We start from the raw sequence: 15,658 nt of genomic DNA on the forward strand, positions 1-15,658 counted from the left end.
GTTATGTGGAATCAACGACAGAATTTTTCCAAAATAATCACGCAAACGCATGAGACTCTGTACACACTATAGTGACTTATTATTCTCCAGGGTTATGAGTTGCAAAGGACGTGGCATGCACACGCACATACCACCAAACACTGTTCTCTTTGAATCAAAATATATGAAATACAATAACAACATGTCAAGTGTGGCTAATTGTTAAAGATTCCTCAATGACAATATAGGGAGAAGTGGGATGATTGAACACCATCAGACTTTATCTTTGCTCAGGCTCTTATGTGTTTTGAGGAACACCTGAAAAGTAGTTCACAAGAGGATCTGATCTCATCAGTCAAAAGAAGTGAACTCACCCGTTGACATAGAGGAACAGGCCCTGGTTTGTTTACACCTGCACATTCTGACAACATCCTGATGTTGCATCCTTCCATCCTTCCACTTCCATCATCTGCATGGTGACAAGAAAAACGTATTCATGGCATTTTATGAAAATTGGCCCAGTCGCCATCTTTTTTCCTAAACTGTCAACGCCAAAGTCAGAAAAATTGATGCACTCAAACTACGTTTTCACTACACGACACAAGTGGTAATAAATTCGACACCTTTTCCGGGACATTTAATACATTCCAGCATACTAATGATCATTTTAAATAGAGAAAACGTGTATCACTCAGAAATCACTGTGTATCACTGAGAAAGCTTTCAACGGGTTTAGGAAAATGAAGCGATGAAATAAGCATAAGAAAAGCATGATTTTAGGAGTTGTCTCACGATCATTGTCCAACTGAGACCACAGTCAGGTGTTCCGCTAGGATTTCCGATCTGTTATCAGACATTTCTCTAGCACGTCGGTTTTCCACAGTAGATCACTTCTACACTGGTTTAATTCTCCAGCAAAGGTCCATTTAACGGATGTTTTCCGATGCTTCAGATCTCCAAGAGTTTAGCATTATTTTTCATTGCAGGCCAAGTCCTGTCAAGTCCAAGTGCAAAGCGAGAAATTGATCCGGTCTGCTGAGTTTATGTGACCTTGGTCGCACATCACCTGTCTGTTACCATGACTATTACGGTCACACGTGCTTGGTGTGAGAGAGTAAGAGATTTTAATAAGTAGCTCTGTAAATTATTTAAAATGTCCAACTTTTGTTTCTACAGTAGATGTTTCCATATAGCTTAATGATGTGATATTTTACAGACTTTCTATATGATTCATTCAATTGCAGTTTACAAAGGCAATATTTTTGTACACTGTAAAAGCCATATGACATTCCCATCATCCTCAATTGTAGTTTGTGTTTAGTGCTAATTAGCAAATGTTAGCGAACTGACATGCTAAATAGTGAACATGGTAAACATCATACCTGCTAAACAGCAGCTTGTTAGCATGGTCATTGTGAGTCAGTCTCACAGAGCAGCCAGCATGGCTGTACATTGCTTGATCCTTTTGACTATAACCTTATATAGGCAATAGGTGCCATTGGTGCTGTAGGATTCAAACCTAGCTCAGATGTGGTGGCTTGTACATCTGCCAGTTCAACCAGTCTACAGCGCTGCTAAAGGAGGTATTTGGGTTGAGTGTGAAAGTTAATTCTTGACCTTAGAAACAGTACTTTGACCAAACAATCTTAACTTAAAGTGTTAAGAGTCCAACTATGTTCCATGAAAACAATATTGTAATGGTGGACTACTACTCCAAATGCACTAATAAAAAATTGATTAAAATACTTAATGATGTGTTATTCTTTTCTCTCCGTTCCAATGGATGGAGAATCTGAATGCAAGAAACCACCTAATAGTAAAAATGATAATAAATAGTCTTATTTAAAAAAATCTAATCAGAGCAGTTAGAATAAATCCAAACAATTTCCCTTCTGGTTACATTAAAATCAGCTGATCCAATGGATGGATTTGTTTGTTTTCTTTAAATCCTGAGTAAAAGCCATAAATCTTTCATATGATATTTTGACATGTATAGATAATGTAACATGTTTATTTTAAACACAATTTAAACACAAATTATGTAATTTAACAATATAATTAATCGTTTGAAATATGTCTTACGCTTCCTCCTTGCCTAATGGTTGGCCATGCTTGCTGAGTGTGTGGCTCTACTGCAGTCCACTTCTGATGATGTGGAACACTGTAATTGGCTAATAGACATCCATTCAAATACGTGTGTACATTTGGGTGGAGTCAGATGACAGTAATCACATATCTAGACATCGCAGAAAAGTTATGTCCATTGGAATGATCGGGGATCTGAACAGGTTAAGGTCCACTTACTAGTTTTTTCTTGGGCTTTCAACAGCACCTGTCATTGCTCAACGGGCAATTTCCATCCACCAATGAAGACTTTGAGATGTAGTTGGAAACTTCAGGTAGGATTATTTTGTCAAACAACTGAGTTGTGGTGAGTCTTCCCCACATGGACGGTACTGTTTCATCTTCCTTAAGTCTAGTCTACTGTGCTAATCACTTGAGTAAACACAGACTGGTTTCGATTACATCTTGAAACTCCAGCAGGTGGATGGGATGTTTTCCAAAACAGAGAACAGGATGGAAAGTGATTTTTTAAAGCCAGTAAGTTCAGTAGCGAACCAAATAACAGTTGAGTCATTGGTACTGATCCGTAACCCTTTCAACCCTCACAGATATATTAGTCATTTTGTGCCATCCAGCAGTAAAGATCTTTTAAAAACTTTTTAAAAACAGCAACCTCGTCCTTTTTTACTTGAACTGCTCCCACCAAAATATGGGAGCTGCATTGACTCAAATCCCAAACAGATATTTTGCAGATGAATAACCCTGAATATTGGGTTTAATTCACTCCTTTATCTTTTACTGTACAATCATTTAATTTGATTTGATACGCACCATTTTCTGACTTCCACCATGAGTCTTTGCCTACTTTCTCCAACTGAATAAAGAAACATTTACTAACACCTTCACAGATATTTAACTGACATGAGCCTGACATGAGTCCACCTTACAAGTCCACCTTATCCATAAAACCCCCTTAACCCCACCCGCTGATCTAACAACATATTTCATATTTTGATTCGTCAGGTGCGTTTTGTATTGTTATCGATAGATCCTACCAAAAATGTGTATCCTTGGGAATTCTAATTTGCAATCACAGTATATACAATAAACATATACAACATAACTAACGTAGGATTTAAAAGTTTAAAACCACCCTCTGCATACATGTACACATGAGGATTAATAAATAAATTTGGATTAAACAGTTAAAACTCAGTTAACATGGAGCCTGTTATCACACAGGTTTATCTACAACTCCACAGAAAGTGTAATGATAAGTAGTTTTGTTTCAAGCACCGTGAAAACTGCAAAATAAGCACAAAATTGCTACTCCTTTATGAAGTTGTAAACACAGTTGTAAACATATCCTCCAATGTTACAGTGCAACACCGCATTTGCATACTTGTACACTACACAATAAATGATGCATTAAGGTATTTCAAATAACAAAACACATGCACATAGAAAATAATTCATAAATAAAAAAATGACTTTGGTGCTTTTTAATCTGCATATGCAAATTTCTAGTAACAGAAACTAAACACTAACTTTCAATAACACTGCCAGAAAATACTTTACAGAGTTTCTTTACAGCTTATACATAAACAAATACCACACACGTGGTACATGCGCTCACCACGGGCGCCAACTCTGGGGAAACTTCACAGGCCTTTGCTGTTTTCACACGGAGCGCTGCTAGCTTGATTGACACACGTGCTCTCTGAGCTAAACACAGCACATAGATGCGGACAGAGTAAGACACAGGAAGTTTAACAGCAGCTCAGAAAAATGTTAACATATTAAAAATGTTTACATGTTAACATGAACAATATGTTCACGTGTTATTCACTCCTCAACACAACGCAGTGTTAAGGGGTGAATAGCATCAAAATTAGACAACATATTAAGATGATTTAGCTATGCAGGTTCCCGGGCACACGGCTCTGATAACCTCGGTGACAGACCGTGAATGAATCAACATAGCCATAGCTGTATTACCTCCGCCGAGGAGGTTATGCTTTCACCCGTCTTTGTTTGTTTGTTTCTTTATTTGTCTGTCTGTCAACAGGATTACGCAAGAATTACTGAACCGATTTGCACCAAACTTGGTGGAGGATTGGCGTGTGGGTCAGGGAAGACCCCATTAAATTCTGGTGCTGATCCAGGAATTTATTTATATTTTTATTATATTTTGTATCTCTTTCCTTCCTCTATGTGCCTGCATAATTTGGTGCAGATCCAGATAATAATCCGTATCTGCTGGAACTAGACAGACGTGTAGCTTTGTTTGGCCTTGGCGGAGGCATGAGTGCCATTCTAGGTGAGACTGAGACCAACCCGCCAGAAGGATAAGAGTAACAGGTGCAAGGTCCTAAAGTGACAGTCAAGAGTGAGCATCTCATTGAGAGAGAAGGTGAAAAAAGAGAGTTTTAAGTTTAAAGGAATCAAATGAGTCACACTGTCTGATGACTGCAGAAAGATCACTATACTATAATATGTATGTATCACACAGTAAAAAGTTACACTTACTCTATGTTAATGCTCTTGAGTCACATGAAAATCAAAACAAACTAAATCCTACGAATTTCAGAGGCAATGCTGTGACAGAGCATGGTATTACTATATGTAAGAGAATAATGCTGTAGAATTAAAATAAATATTTAGAAACTTTTTCTTTTAACTTTATTTCTTTTAGGGAATAAAGTTAATTATAAAAATAGACTACAGAAGTTCACTTTCTTTCCAAGTCAAAGGCTTGTAACCACTTTTTTTTTCACATTACATGAATGGCAGTAGCTCATTTGACAGCACGTCCTTCGTTCATTTCAGGGTTGTTGTGTTTTTTGGTCGGTGACTCCTCCGGTCTGCATGAAGGCCACTGAACCTCAAGCCAGCAAGGCACGTGGGCCAGCTGGAAGTTTTTACTCATCTGAAATACCTCAAGTGGCTCCTATCAATGCAAAGGAGCAGCAGTAAAGTTGTGATCAGGCCTGGATCAGAAAAAATCATGAACCCCCCTAAAACCAAGCTCGAAAGTAGAGTCCCACCTATCGCCAGTGTTTATGATCATATTATTAATATGTATATTAATGACAATATAGATTTAATAATGTAAGATAGAGTACCCATAATATAGTTTAATGTATATTATATTTTATTATACGCCAAGGTTACCTTGGGTGCTGCCGTCTCCGCCAAACACATAGGCCAGGCCTCATGGTTAAAGAGAAGAATGCAGTCACCAGATCCTCCTTTTTCCAAATGGAGTCACTGTCATCATACTATCTTGGCCTCCTGGCAGAAACCTCCCAGTATCTCTCACAGCTCCTTTTTGTGGAGGAACTTGGGCCAGAATTCGAGGGAGTCTTCCTCTCATTCTCATTCTCAATCAGCCTTTTTGAGTTGAGGGGAGGGAAATTGGGGAGAGAGGAAAAAGAGGAGGGAGAGGGGGAGAGAGAAGAGAGAGACCCGGAACAGTTGTATATACTGTTGTATCCAAGCACTGTCAGACTAAGACATGATGGTGCCTGACCGTTAAGGGCTTTGTGTGTAAGCAGGAGGATTTTAATTTCTATTCTGGATTTTACAGGGAGCCAATGCAGAGAAGCTAATATGGGAGAAATATGATCTCTTTATCTAGGTCCTGTCAGTATTTTTCAGAGTTATTTGGACATCCTGATAATAAGGAATTACAGTGGTCCAGTCTAGAGCTAACAAATGCCTGGACTAGCTTTTCAGCATCCTTAAGACAGGATGTTTCTAATTTTCACAATACCGTGAAGGCTGTCCTGGAGACTTGTTTAATGTGTGAGGCAAAGGACATGTCCTGGGCAAAAATGACTCCAGGCTTCCGCACAGTAGAACTGGAGACCAAGGTAATGCTATCGAAAGTAACTCTATGACAGTGGCCCTTAGACATCAATAGACATCAATTAGAGCGATAAGGAAGATGAAGTGATCTATGTCCTTACATCTCGGAACAGCGTTGTGTCCCATTAAGGTTTGGATCTTGCTTGTTTGCATTCACCTTTTACTTCACTGCCCTCTTGTGGCTGCAGTAGGCTATTGTCTCTGGAAGATAGGTCGATTACCAGCCGTCACATCTATCGTAATTTCGTGGGCGCGGCCATGTCCCAAAGAAAAAGGCAGGGGTTTTTTAAGGGAGAGAACAGTGTTTTTTTTGGACATCTGCACATGATGATTGTGGATAATCCTGGGATTTTTGGCGGGTAACAAGGCCAGGGAAGAGTAAACAGTTGAATTGCGGTAAAGTTACTTGCTTGCAGAAACGGCGCTTCAGAGGAATAAAGCGGTTATTTAACTAGTTAGTAATGTCGAATATTCTTTTGGAACTTTCTCTAGTTATGTGATGTGTCAGCTAGCATTAGTTATTGAACATAAAATGAAACAGGCTATCCTCATAGTTGTGCTACCGAGTTAGCTAGCTACCCCAATCATTCCAAATGCAAGCCAGACGGCTAACGAAATTAATGCAAGTTAATGGTAGCTAATATTATTTAGCGATAAAGCATTGTCAGAGCTAGATAGCAAGTTAGAGTCTGAATACCTTGCTCTTTTCATCGCTTGCACCTTTAGTTTACAATGTTTCTTTTCTTAGCAAACTGCTAATCAGTAGTCTAGTAGTCTTTAACAGACCAATGAGGGCTAGCTCGATAGTACCAGTATGTGCTAGGGTTAGTGGTAGTTTTCTCATCTTAGCCAGTGAGTTTGATCTTTGCTCAACATTCTCATTGTTCTTTTTGTTATGCAAGATACGAGGAAATGCACAAAGGGAAAAGAGGCAGAAGAAGACTGACTCCTTTTTCATGTCAAGCAGTCGTGTAAGAGGAGTTACAGTGACATGGGCTTGCTTCGTCTTTGCTTTGGAAGGAAAAAGAAAGCTAGCTTGCAATCTATGACTGAAATCATTCAGTTTTATAGCAGTAGATTAATTTTGTCCTTGCATTAATGCTATTTAGGTGTTCAAATATGTAAATTAAAGCTATTTGTTTGAGCTTAAAACCTATTTTTAAAATGCGTTGCACAGATGAGCAGTCAAATGAAATTCGTTTTAAGGTTTGCCCTCATTTTATCAGAATCAGAAATACTTTATTGCTGCCTGAGGTGGAATTGTGTTTGTTACAGTTGCTCCAGCATAGAGAAGTTCTAAGAAAAATAGAAATAGAGAATAAGGAAGTATGTAAAAATATTCATTTTTTACTACAACAGTACATATGGAAATACAAAATAAGAAATAGAAATCATTCTACCCTATGTATCTCGGTGTGAATAATATTTGAATAATATACAGCAGTTGCATAATTGCCCAGGGTATTGCAAAGAAAAATTTGAAGTTTGAATTGTTGCACGAATTATTGTGCTGTCAAGTCAGTTTTGTTTTTTTAACTTTAAAAGGTTTTTTTGAGGAAGTAGGGTCCAGGAGTCGGGAGGACAAACGAGCAGGGAGAAGGAGACAAGGAGATGGTGAGGGTGAAGATGGGGGAAGTAGTTTACAGGCCACAGAGGTGTTGGACACGTCTGCTGTGGCAGTCTCCAACTGCATGGCATTCATTTTGATTTGGCATATTGTGGAGACTGGAATGGGGGCTGAAGATGGGGGTTTGCGATGCTTATGTCCCCTTGTTCCGTAGAACCCCCACAGTTTTAAAATCGCTGCTCCTCCCTTGCCATAGAGTGAAGCCACAGTGGCAAACTAATTTCAGAAGCAAAGTAGTGTTAATGTTTACTTGCTTGTTTTGTATGTTAGCAGTTTTGGTGAGTGGTGAAATTGCTACCACCTTCTTCTGTTTAAGCCAGTTATGACACAAATCTGAAAAAGGTAATCGAAAACTTAAAATGTAGCCTAACTTACATTTGTGATCACAACGCGCGCCCGTGTGTGTGTGTGTGTGAGTGAGTGAGTGAGTGAGTGAGTGAGAAAACTGGTATGCTCTAAAACTAGACAGGAATCTTAGTTTTTGTGTTTCTGTCCCTGCCTATCCCACCCTTGTTAGCTGGATATGGTCTGATGTGACCCATTTCATATTAACACCTTGTTTTACCATTCAAAATGTGGACTTCCAAAAACATTGTTCATACGTTTAGACAACTTGGGCTAATCCTGTCCTTGATTAATTGCTATAATTAATTAATGAATACCAAGCAATACGCCTAAGTTGGAAGGAATTGCACTGAGTCAAAATTGATGTAAAGTTCATTTATTTCTACACATAATGTATACATTTACTGATTCTTCTTTTTCTAATTCCAGATTCGTGCTCATGAAGGCAAGGTGATGATTGACAGAGCAGAAAGTAAGTTAAAAAAAATGGGGAAAAAAACAAACCGCAGATGTTCCTCAGAGGAAGAATGTGGAGATGTAATGTTTAACAAAACGAAAGATGTGAATGTTTTCTAGTTGTTTCTTCTAATATACTGTAAATCATACTCTTTGCCCCATATTTTAAAAATCCTGGTAAGTCCAACAGATTGAATGACACTGCTCTTATCAAAGCTACCATCTTCATCTCTTACCTGGTGTTCCTGAACTAGTTGAGAAATTAGTAGAACAAAGGAATTTGATAGACAGGAATTATTCTGCCTCTGTCCAGTCAGCCTCTGGCGAGACCCAGAAGAACCTGGTGAGTTGCTGTGATGCATTCACTTCAGGCCTTCATTCAGCCTTACAGGTGGCACCCTTTTTCCTCTTCTCACACACATCTAACACACATATTGACACATGATAGATTACAGTAGGGCTGTAGTCGCCCAAAGAAAATGTTGGTTGGCTGAAATCGTGGCTACTCTTCGACCATTCGATGGAAAAAAAAAAACTGCGCGTTATCTCTAGATTAACTTTAGTCGTCCACAATGCACTCTACCTGGTAGTCTTATTAGCCGAAATGAATTCTAAACACGAAAAGCTAGTATTTGCAGCATAAAGTATTAAGATATGCCAATTTTGCTATGTTAACCCTCAAAGCCTCAAGCGTTAAACATGAAAGTTGACAGAGCATCCTAACGCAGACTAGTTAGCCTACCGTTTTTAGATGATATGTCATGTTGGTTGTTGAGCTGTGATATGCAAACTGCTGTTTGCACAGTTTACACTTGACTTTTTTGGTCATTTGTTTTAGCAAAATGAATTGAAAGTCCCTGCATCTGTAAAGTGACTGTAGCACAACTACAATAGGCAACACATTTGATTATTGAGGAGTACTGTTGTATTTATTAGACCAGGAAAAATCATATATGAAAGGTATGGTGGGCCGTTACTGATTTGCTAACAGTATGGAAATGATCTATGAATGAAAAGCATATCCAATAGTCCAATCTAACAGCTCTGAGATATAAATGACAATATTTTTCATTGTGTCCAACTGTACTTCACACAGCACAGGACCCACAGCAGCTTATTCAATAATTCATTAATACGTCGTACTAACCATTATTTATTGCTTTCTTACTCTGCCACCTGAGCTCTTACCATTCACTATGGACAAAAAAAGTGAGTATGAACTTCTGACTTGAAGAAAAAGTGATCTACAATAGTCTTTAATACAAAAACAGAGAAAGTAATGTTATGTCAACTAGCTGCAAAAAGATTGTTTCTGCCTCACTAACCATTATTTATTGTCCTTCCTTTTTACCACCTGAGCTGCTGATTTTTACCTGGACTAAAAAGATGAGTACAAGCTTTTGACTTGGAAAGAGGTTGATCTAGAAAAGGCTCAAATGTACAGACAAAGAAAAAATGCATGCCATTGTGTAAATCTGTTTATCCATATAGTTTTACTTATTCAATAATTTGAAGATGATTTGTCATACTTTGTCATTTTTATCTTACTTTACTCTTATCGTGCTCTTCTACCAGAGCTGCTGCTTTCTCTGTGGATGAAAAGGTGAGTACGAGTTTGACTTGAAGAAAAAGTGACTAAGAATAGCTTTTAATATAAAGAGAGACAGAGTAATATATGTTACTATATATCCTGCCTGTTAATACATATAATATCACTTATTCCGTAAGGTTTATCTTACTAACCATTTTTTCTTTGTCTACTCTGATTTTACCACCTGAGCTCTTACCAAAGTCACAGATTTAACAGTAGGTACTACTGTGGTGGCTGATGAATTCATTTGGAATCACTCGTCTCATGATCTGTGTTTTCAAAGCTTTGCTGCGCCATGTCTCATCCCTGCAGTTCATGTTTCTGTGTTCAGGGTCTCTCTATCAGTTGTAACACTGAAGCCTAATGGATAAGGCACTGGCCTCCTAAGCCAAATATTGTCGGTTCGAGTCCCATCTGGGGTGACTGACAGCAGAGTGGCGCAGCGGAAGCGTGCTGGGCCCATAACCCAGAAGTCGATGGATCGAAACCATCCTCTGCTAAGTGTGTGTGTTGTTGGCAGCTGGGTGGCCTTGATCATATCTCAAACACTCCTTGACAGCAATGTCAATAAAGTAACATTTACCTGTAACGTACTGCAAAAGGTGACTTTCTTTCACAATAAAAGGTGTTGTTCTCTCTGCCACAAAGACTGAACAAAGATGTTTCTTTCTGTCCTCTTGTAGACTTTAATATGCTGTAATTCACATTCAAAAGCAGCAGTCACATTGTAGAATCAACATTCACTTGGATCGGAGCTGATTTCCTGAGGGAAAGAGATCATAAAAATTTATACAAACATTATAATGTCTTGAAATGCTACTTTAAATTTCACATCCAACAAGATGTCTTGTAAAAGCTTTAGCCTCGAGTTGCTAGCCTCAAGCAGAGATGAGGAGCAGGCTACAGAGGTCTGGTAAACTCACCTCTTTCTATCTCCACATACACACATTTTTGTTTTAAAACTTTTTGTCTTCAGCCCAACCGACACTGAGTCAACTGACATCACTTGAGATGTCAGATTCACACAGCTCCCTCTGGAGCCACAAAAAGGCTTTATACAACCTATTTTTACATATGCAGTAGAGTTCCACGAGATCTGTAAACTGACTTTCAAGTGTTCCCCTTTAATGTGCCGCTGTGGAGAACTCTTGACCTGTGAGATGATGGGAAGGCTGAAGAAGCCGGAGTGACAAGATAATCACTGGATGGTGGGGTAAAGAATTAAACCCAGGGACAGTTAGGCAAACAGATATATGATCTGGACAAGTCTCTGTCACCTCCATCGATACCAATTAGACGCAGGTTATCACAAATGAACTTGTTTTGTTTGTTGCACAATTGTTTCCTTTAACTACACAAATATATATTATAGGATGTAGAATCTCTTGTCTTGGAGAGATGTTATATTTGGCCCAAACCAAATATAACACATACATAATTATGTATGTGTAGCTGCCTGTTCTTTCTGAGTCATTTTTACACTCCCTTTTCCAACACTGATAACTGCTAATGATAAGAAACATGCTAACATTTTTCAGATCAAGCATTGGAACAAGGTTTACGGGGGAGAACAGGCACCCGACAAAGACACATCACTAGTAAATATCATCTGCAGTATATAAGACCAGATATTAGTCCATTTCAACCAGTATTTCTAAAGCTTACATTGTGATTGATATATGTAATATTAAGTATGATATCTTAAGTGCTTGAATGATCTGATCAACGTAGTTTTACATTTCCCCCACTGGCGATAGAGAAGCTGAGCAACTTTTACCTTTGTCTCCTTTCTTTTGAGTCGGCACACCAAAGAGGGAACAGACCCTTTTCAAAGACTCGTCGTCGTCGTCGTCAATTCTTAATTTAATTCACGGGGGAACATTGAGGGAAAGCCCCTCGTGACCCTCAAACATGTCGGAACAGGGTAAACGCAGCAGCAGTTAATAGGATTATTAGATGCTTGGTTTTGGTTTTGGTTTTGGTGTACCTACACCTGTGTTTACCTTGCTATAATACGTCTGCGAAAAGTGACATGTTGTGAATCTACCACTTCCTTCTTTTGGTGATTCATATTTTTCTGACAGGATTGCTAAGACCTGCATTAGCTGCCTGTTTAAATTGGTAAACATTTAATAACTACAACTGTCAAAGCTGACGGTACTCTGTGTTCACATTGCCAGAATGGCTGATTATGGCAAATGTCAGTACGGACCATTTAAATAAAGTTTGTTTAAGCTTTTTTTAAAGGAATGCTAGAAATCCGACTTTCTAAGGACTTTCCAGTGAAACTTAGTGTTTCCTTCTTTCTTTTATTTCCCCAGATGCACCAGGGATCCAGCTGATGACTGGCACTTTGGAGGAAGAGCTTCTTCATCTGCTACGTTGCACTGGCACTTCTGCTACAGATTCGTTGACCTTTTGTGGTATGTTTTGATTTTACTGATCAATACAGTGTATAGTTAGGATTCTGAACTAAAAGACAAAAGTGCAATGTTTGTCCACATATATTATCAGAACTATACGCAGCCCCCAGGGGTCCGGAGAACATTGTGGAAAAAATTCTAAATCTGAATTGGAAAACAGAAGCTTAAAAACAACAGACCACAACCCTCAGCTCAACAGCAGGATTTGTTGCTTTCTCCACCTGTTTCAAAGGTGAAATCATGACCTCATCATGACAGTCGCCCCAACAGACTAGACAGACCCATGGAGATATGCCACTTTTAGTTTTTCACTTCCACCTGGGGGGCTCTGAAGAACCGATTGTGAATAATTGGTTGATATTGTAAACTCACATCTGAATACATTAAATAAAAGTGTTTAAGTATCAGTAGTGGTGTGTACTTGATTTGTAATTAAGTTTCCAACCCCACCTTCGTTGAAAGAGTGAAAATCTTGTAGATGTATCAGTTTATTTTGTATTTCTTCAGTATGTTTTCAGTTGAGGATATTTCACAGTAATCTTAAAACTTATATTTTCTGAGAATTTGAAGAAACATTTCTGCTGTTAATCAGTACAGTCGTTAAAATATAAAATGTTATATTTCATTTAAGGTTTGCACTGTAATTCTACAAAAACGGAATCAGTAAATGTTGTATTTAGATTGTACTTCTACAGGTTTTTACCATTACTTTACATATTTAAACTTTAAATCTAAACACAAACACCGCAAGTTTAAAGTTTGAGATGATTTTAATTTGTTTTATACGGCTTAGAAAAGTTTTATTTTGTCTTCCAAAATAATAAAACACCTTCAACGTGTTAACACTTCATTTAAGCTGTTTGTTCGTAATAATTCAGGAAAAATCTGTAAAATAACAGTGTTTCTCTGCAGAACTTTTAGTGTGATCGCTTCATTAAAGGTTTATTGTCAGTTTTGGTGTCGCCACCATCACCTCTCCTCTAGTGCCAAAATGTCAAATTGGATATTTCAAATTTTGGGCAGAATTTCTAACTGGGTTGGACTTGACTTAGGATTTCAGCAGTGACTTCATGTCTAAGACTTGAGGCTTAGCTGTGACTTGCAAAATAACTTGAACACCTGTCCCTGACTGTGTGACTTGCACAGCTTGAGATGTTTGAATTTGACTCCCCTGACAGAGAAGTCTGCTTCCAGTTCCACACGTCAGAGGCAACACACATTTACCGGTCAGAGTTGAGGAAATGTCTACTGAGCTCAGTAGTGACAGGACACTTGAGAATCACTTAAGCCTCTTTCCTCTCATCTTTGAACACCCTGCTCTGTTCAAGCAGATGTTTTGTCTTTTTCTGAATAACGGTTTCACAGTCGGCATTCGGCCGTTTTATCAACACACAATGTCCGTCATCCAAAATACGTGACATGACCATCACTTTTGTGTACTTACCCACATCTGAGCTATTTAATAACAAGTACAGCTGAAATGTTTTCAGTGCAGCACGGTTTTATTATACCACTTCATATCATAGCAGAAGTTACAGTATCTCAGGGCACTGTTCACACAGAGCAGGTCTAGACCGTCTTCTTTACAATATTTACAATATTTATTTTTTTCCCCCTCGACCGGTTGGGTAGAGAGGAAAGGGGTAGAGAAAGGGGGGTAGAGGGGGAGGAAAAGGGGGGTAGAGAGGGGAGAAAGGGGTGGGGAGAGGGGATAGAGGGAGAAAAGGGGGGTAGAGGGGAGGAAAAGGGGGGTAGAGAGGGAGGGAAAGGGGGGTAGAGAGGGGAAAGGGGGTAGAGGGGGAGAGAAAAGGGGGATAGAGAGAAAGGGGAGTGGGGGGGGAGGAAAGGGGGGTAGAGGGGGGAGAGAAAGGGGGAAAAAGGGAAGCAGGGGAGAGAAAAGGGAGGGATGGGGGGTGAAGAAGGTAGATAGGGGAGAAAGGGGGGTTAGAGAGGGGGAGAAAAAGAGAGAAAAGGAGCAGGAGGAAAGAGACCACAGCACAATACAAGTTGACAATACAGAAGACTAATAACAAGAGTCTCAGCAGAGGGTCTCGAGGATCCAATCCATTCAGAAGATGGATTTTTTGAGGATGCGGTTTCTGGACATGCAGTAACCGTCGATCTGCTCCGACAAACGGCTACAGCATCTGTCCTTGGAGGCCAACTGCTCTCTGTAGCGCTCTCTGAGCCTGGAGGCCTCCCTCATCCTCTCCATCCGATCCTGCTTCTTGTCAGAGCTGAGGCCAGACTTCAGGCTCTTCTGCAGCCACGTCAGGAGCTTGGAGGATTTCGATGTTGCTTCTTTTTCAAAGAACAAAGAGGTGCAGAGCATAGAAAAACATGAAGCCCTGAATAGGTAGAAAAAATGCTATTTGAGAAGTGGATACAAATGAGATACATACTTTTAGACTTCAGGCTTGCGTTTTCAGCAGTGGGGCAGCGGGTGGAGTCGGTTGGGCGGAAGTCCTCCTGGAGAGTCTCACAGTCGGTTTTTTCCTGTCCAACCCAGTTGTTGATCAGAGTTTCTGTTCTACTCTGCTCATGACTCTTCCCCGCAGACGCCAGGCACTTAAAGGTGACCTTAAGCTCGGCCTCTTCACGCCTCCTCTGCTGCTCTTCCTCCAGATCACCGATGGTGTATCTGGGCCTTGTGAGGAGATACTTCTGTACCGCCATCACCTGGTTGCACTGAAGCCTCTCTTTCAGCAGATGTTGCATCTCCAGGGCCATTTGCTCATTGGCCCTCTTCTCCTCCTCAGCTCTCCGTTTGGCCTCTTGCATCCTCCTCTCGTCCTCAGCTCTTTCTTTCTGCATTTCCAGTCTTTCAGCTTCTCTTTCTCTTTCCTCATTTTCTCTTCTCCGCCTCTGAAGCTCTTCCAGATCTTCTCTTTGTCTGCGCTCCATCTCCATTTCCCTCAGCTCTCTAAACATTTCCTTTCGGAGCGCTATCTTCCTCTGCTCTCTGGTCAGATCCCTGGTGCTCTTAAGAATCTCCATTTCAGCATGGAGTTGACTTTGGTGACGTGACATCGTGTCCTCGTGCACTTGAGCAGGTTGGTCTTCTCTGACTTTGTGTCTGGATGAAACTGATCCATCAATTGTTCCATCAATTCCATGATTACATCACAGGTCAGATTCCAGAATGTTCAAAGCAGCAGAATCTGAGATATTCTGGCTTCCAGTCCCCAGAATGGGTTAAGCTCCAAAAACACTGGAAACTACATTTCCCATAGTAAAACTCCCCACACCTCTAGTTTGTAAAACAGAACATGTTAAAATTTTGTAGTTGCCGAGCCAAACACA

General features: G+C 39.7%; 1 protein-coding gene across 1 annotated transcript; it reads right to left on the reverse strand.

Moving 5' to 3' along the window:
• Positions 1–14,396: 14,396 nt before the first annotated feature.
• Positions 14,397–15,169, reverse strand: LOC120787148 (trichohyalin-like). Its single transcript, XM_040122843.1, has 2 exons — positions 14,758–15,169; positions 14,397–14,656 (listed from the first exon to the last, which is right to left on the reverse strand). Exons 1-2 carry the CDS (start codon positions 15,167–15,169, stop codon positions 14,424–14,426), a joined length of 645 nt encoding a protein of 214 aa, XP_039978777.1. The 3' UTR covers positions 14,397–14,423.
• Positions 15,170–15,658: the final 489 nt, after the last annotated feature.

This window comes from Xiphias gladius, unplaced genomic scaffold (assembly GCF_016859285.1).
Source record: "Xiphias gladius isolate SHS-SW01 ecotype Sanya breed wild unplaced genomic scaffold, ASM1685928v1 HiC_scaffold_1136, whole genome shotgun sequence".
Lineage (NCBI taxonomy): Eukaryota > Metazoa > Chordata > Actinopteri > Istiophoriformes > Xiphiidae > Xiphias > Xiphias gladius.

Excerpts from the sequence above, each read along its gene's own strand:
- LOC120787148 (XM_040122843.1), bottom strand. The coding sequence starts at position 15,169 with ATGCAGAAAGAAAGAGCTGAGGACGAGAGGAGGATGCAAGAGGCCAAA. Across the intron at positions 14,657-14,757 it reads CGCAAGCCTGAAGTCTAAAA|AAGCAACATCGAAATCCTCC; the intron begins GTATGTATCTCA and ends TCTTTGAAAAAG.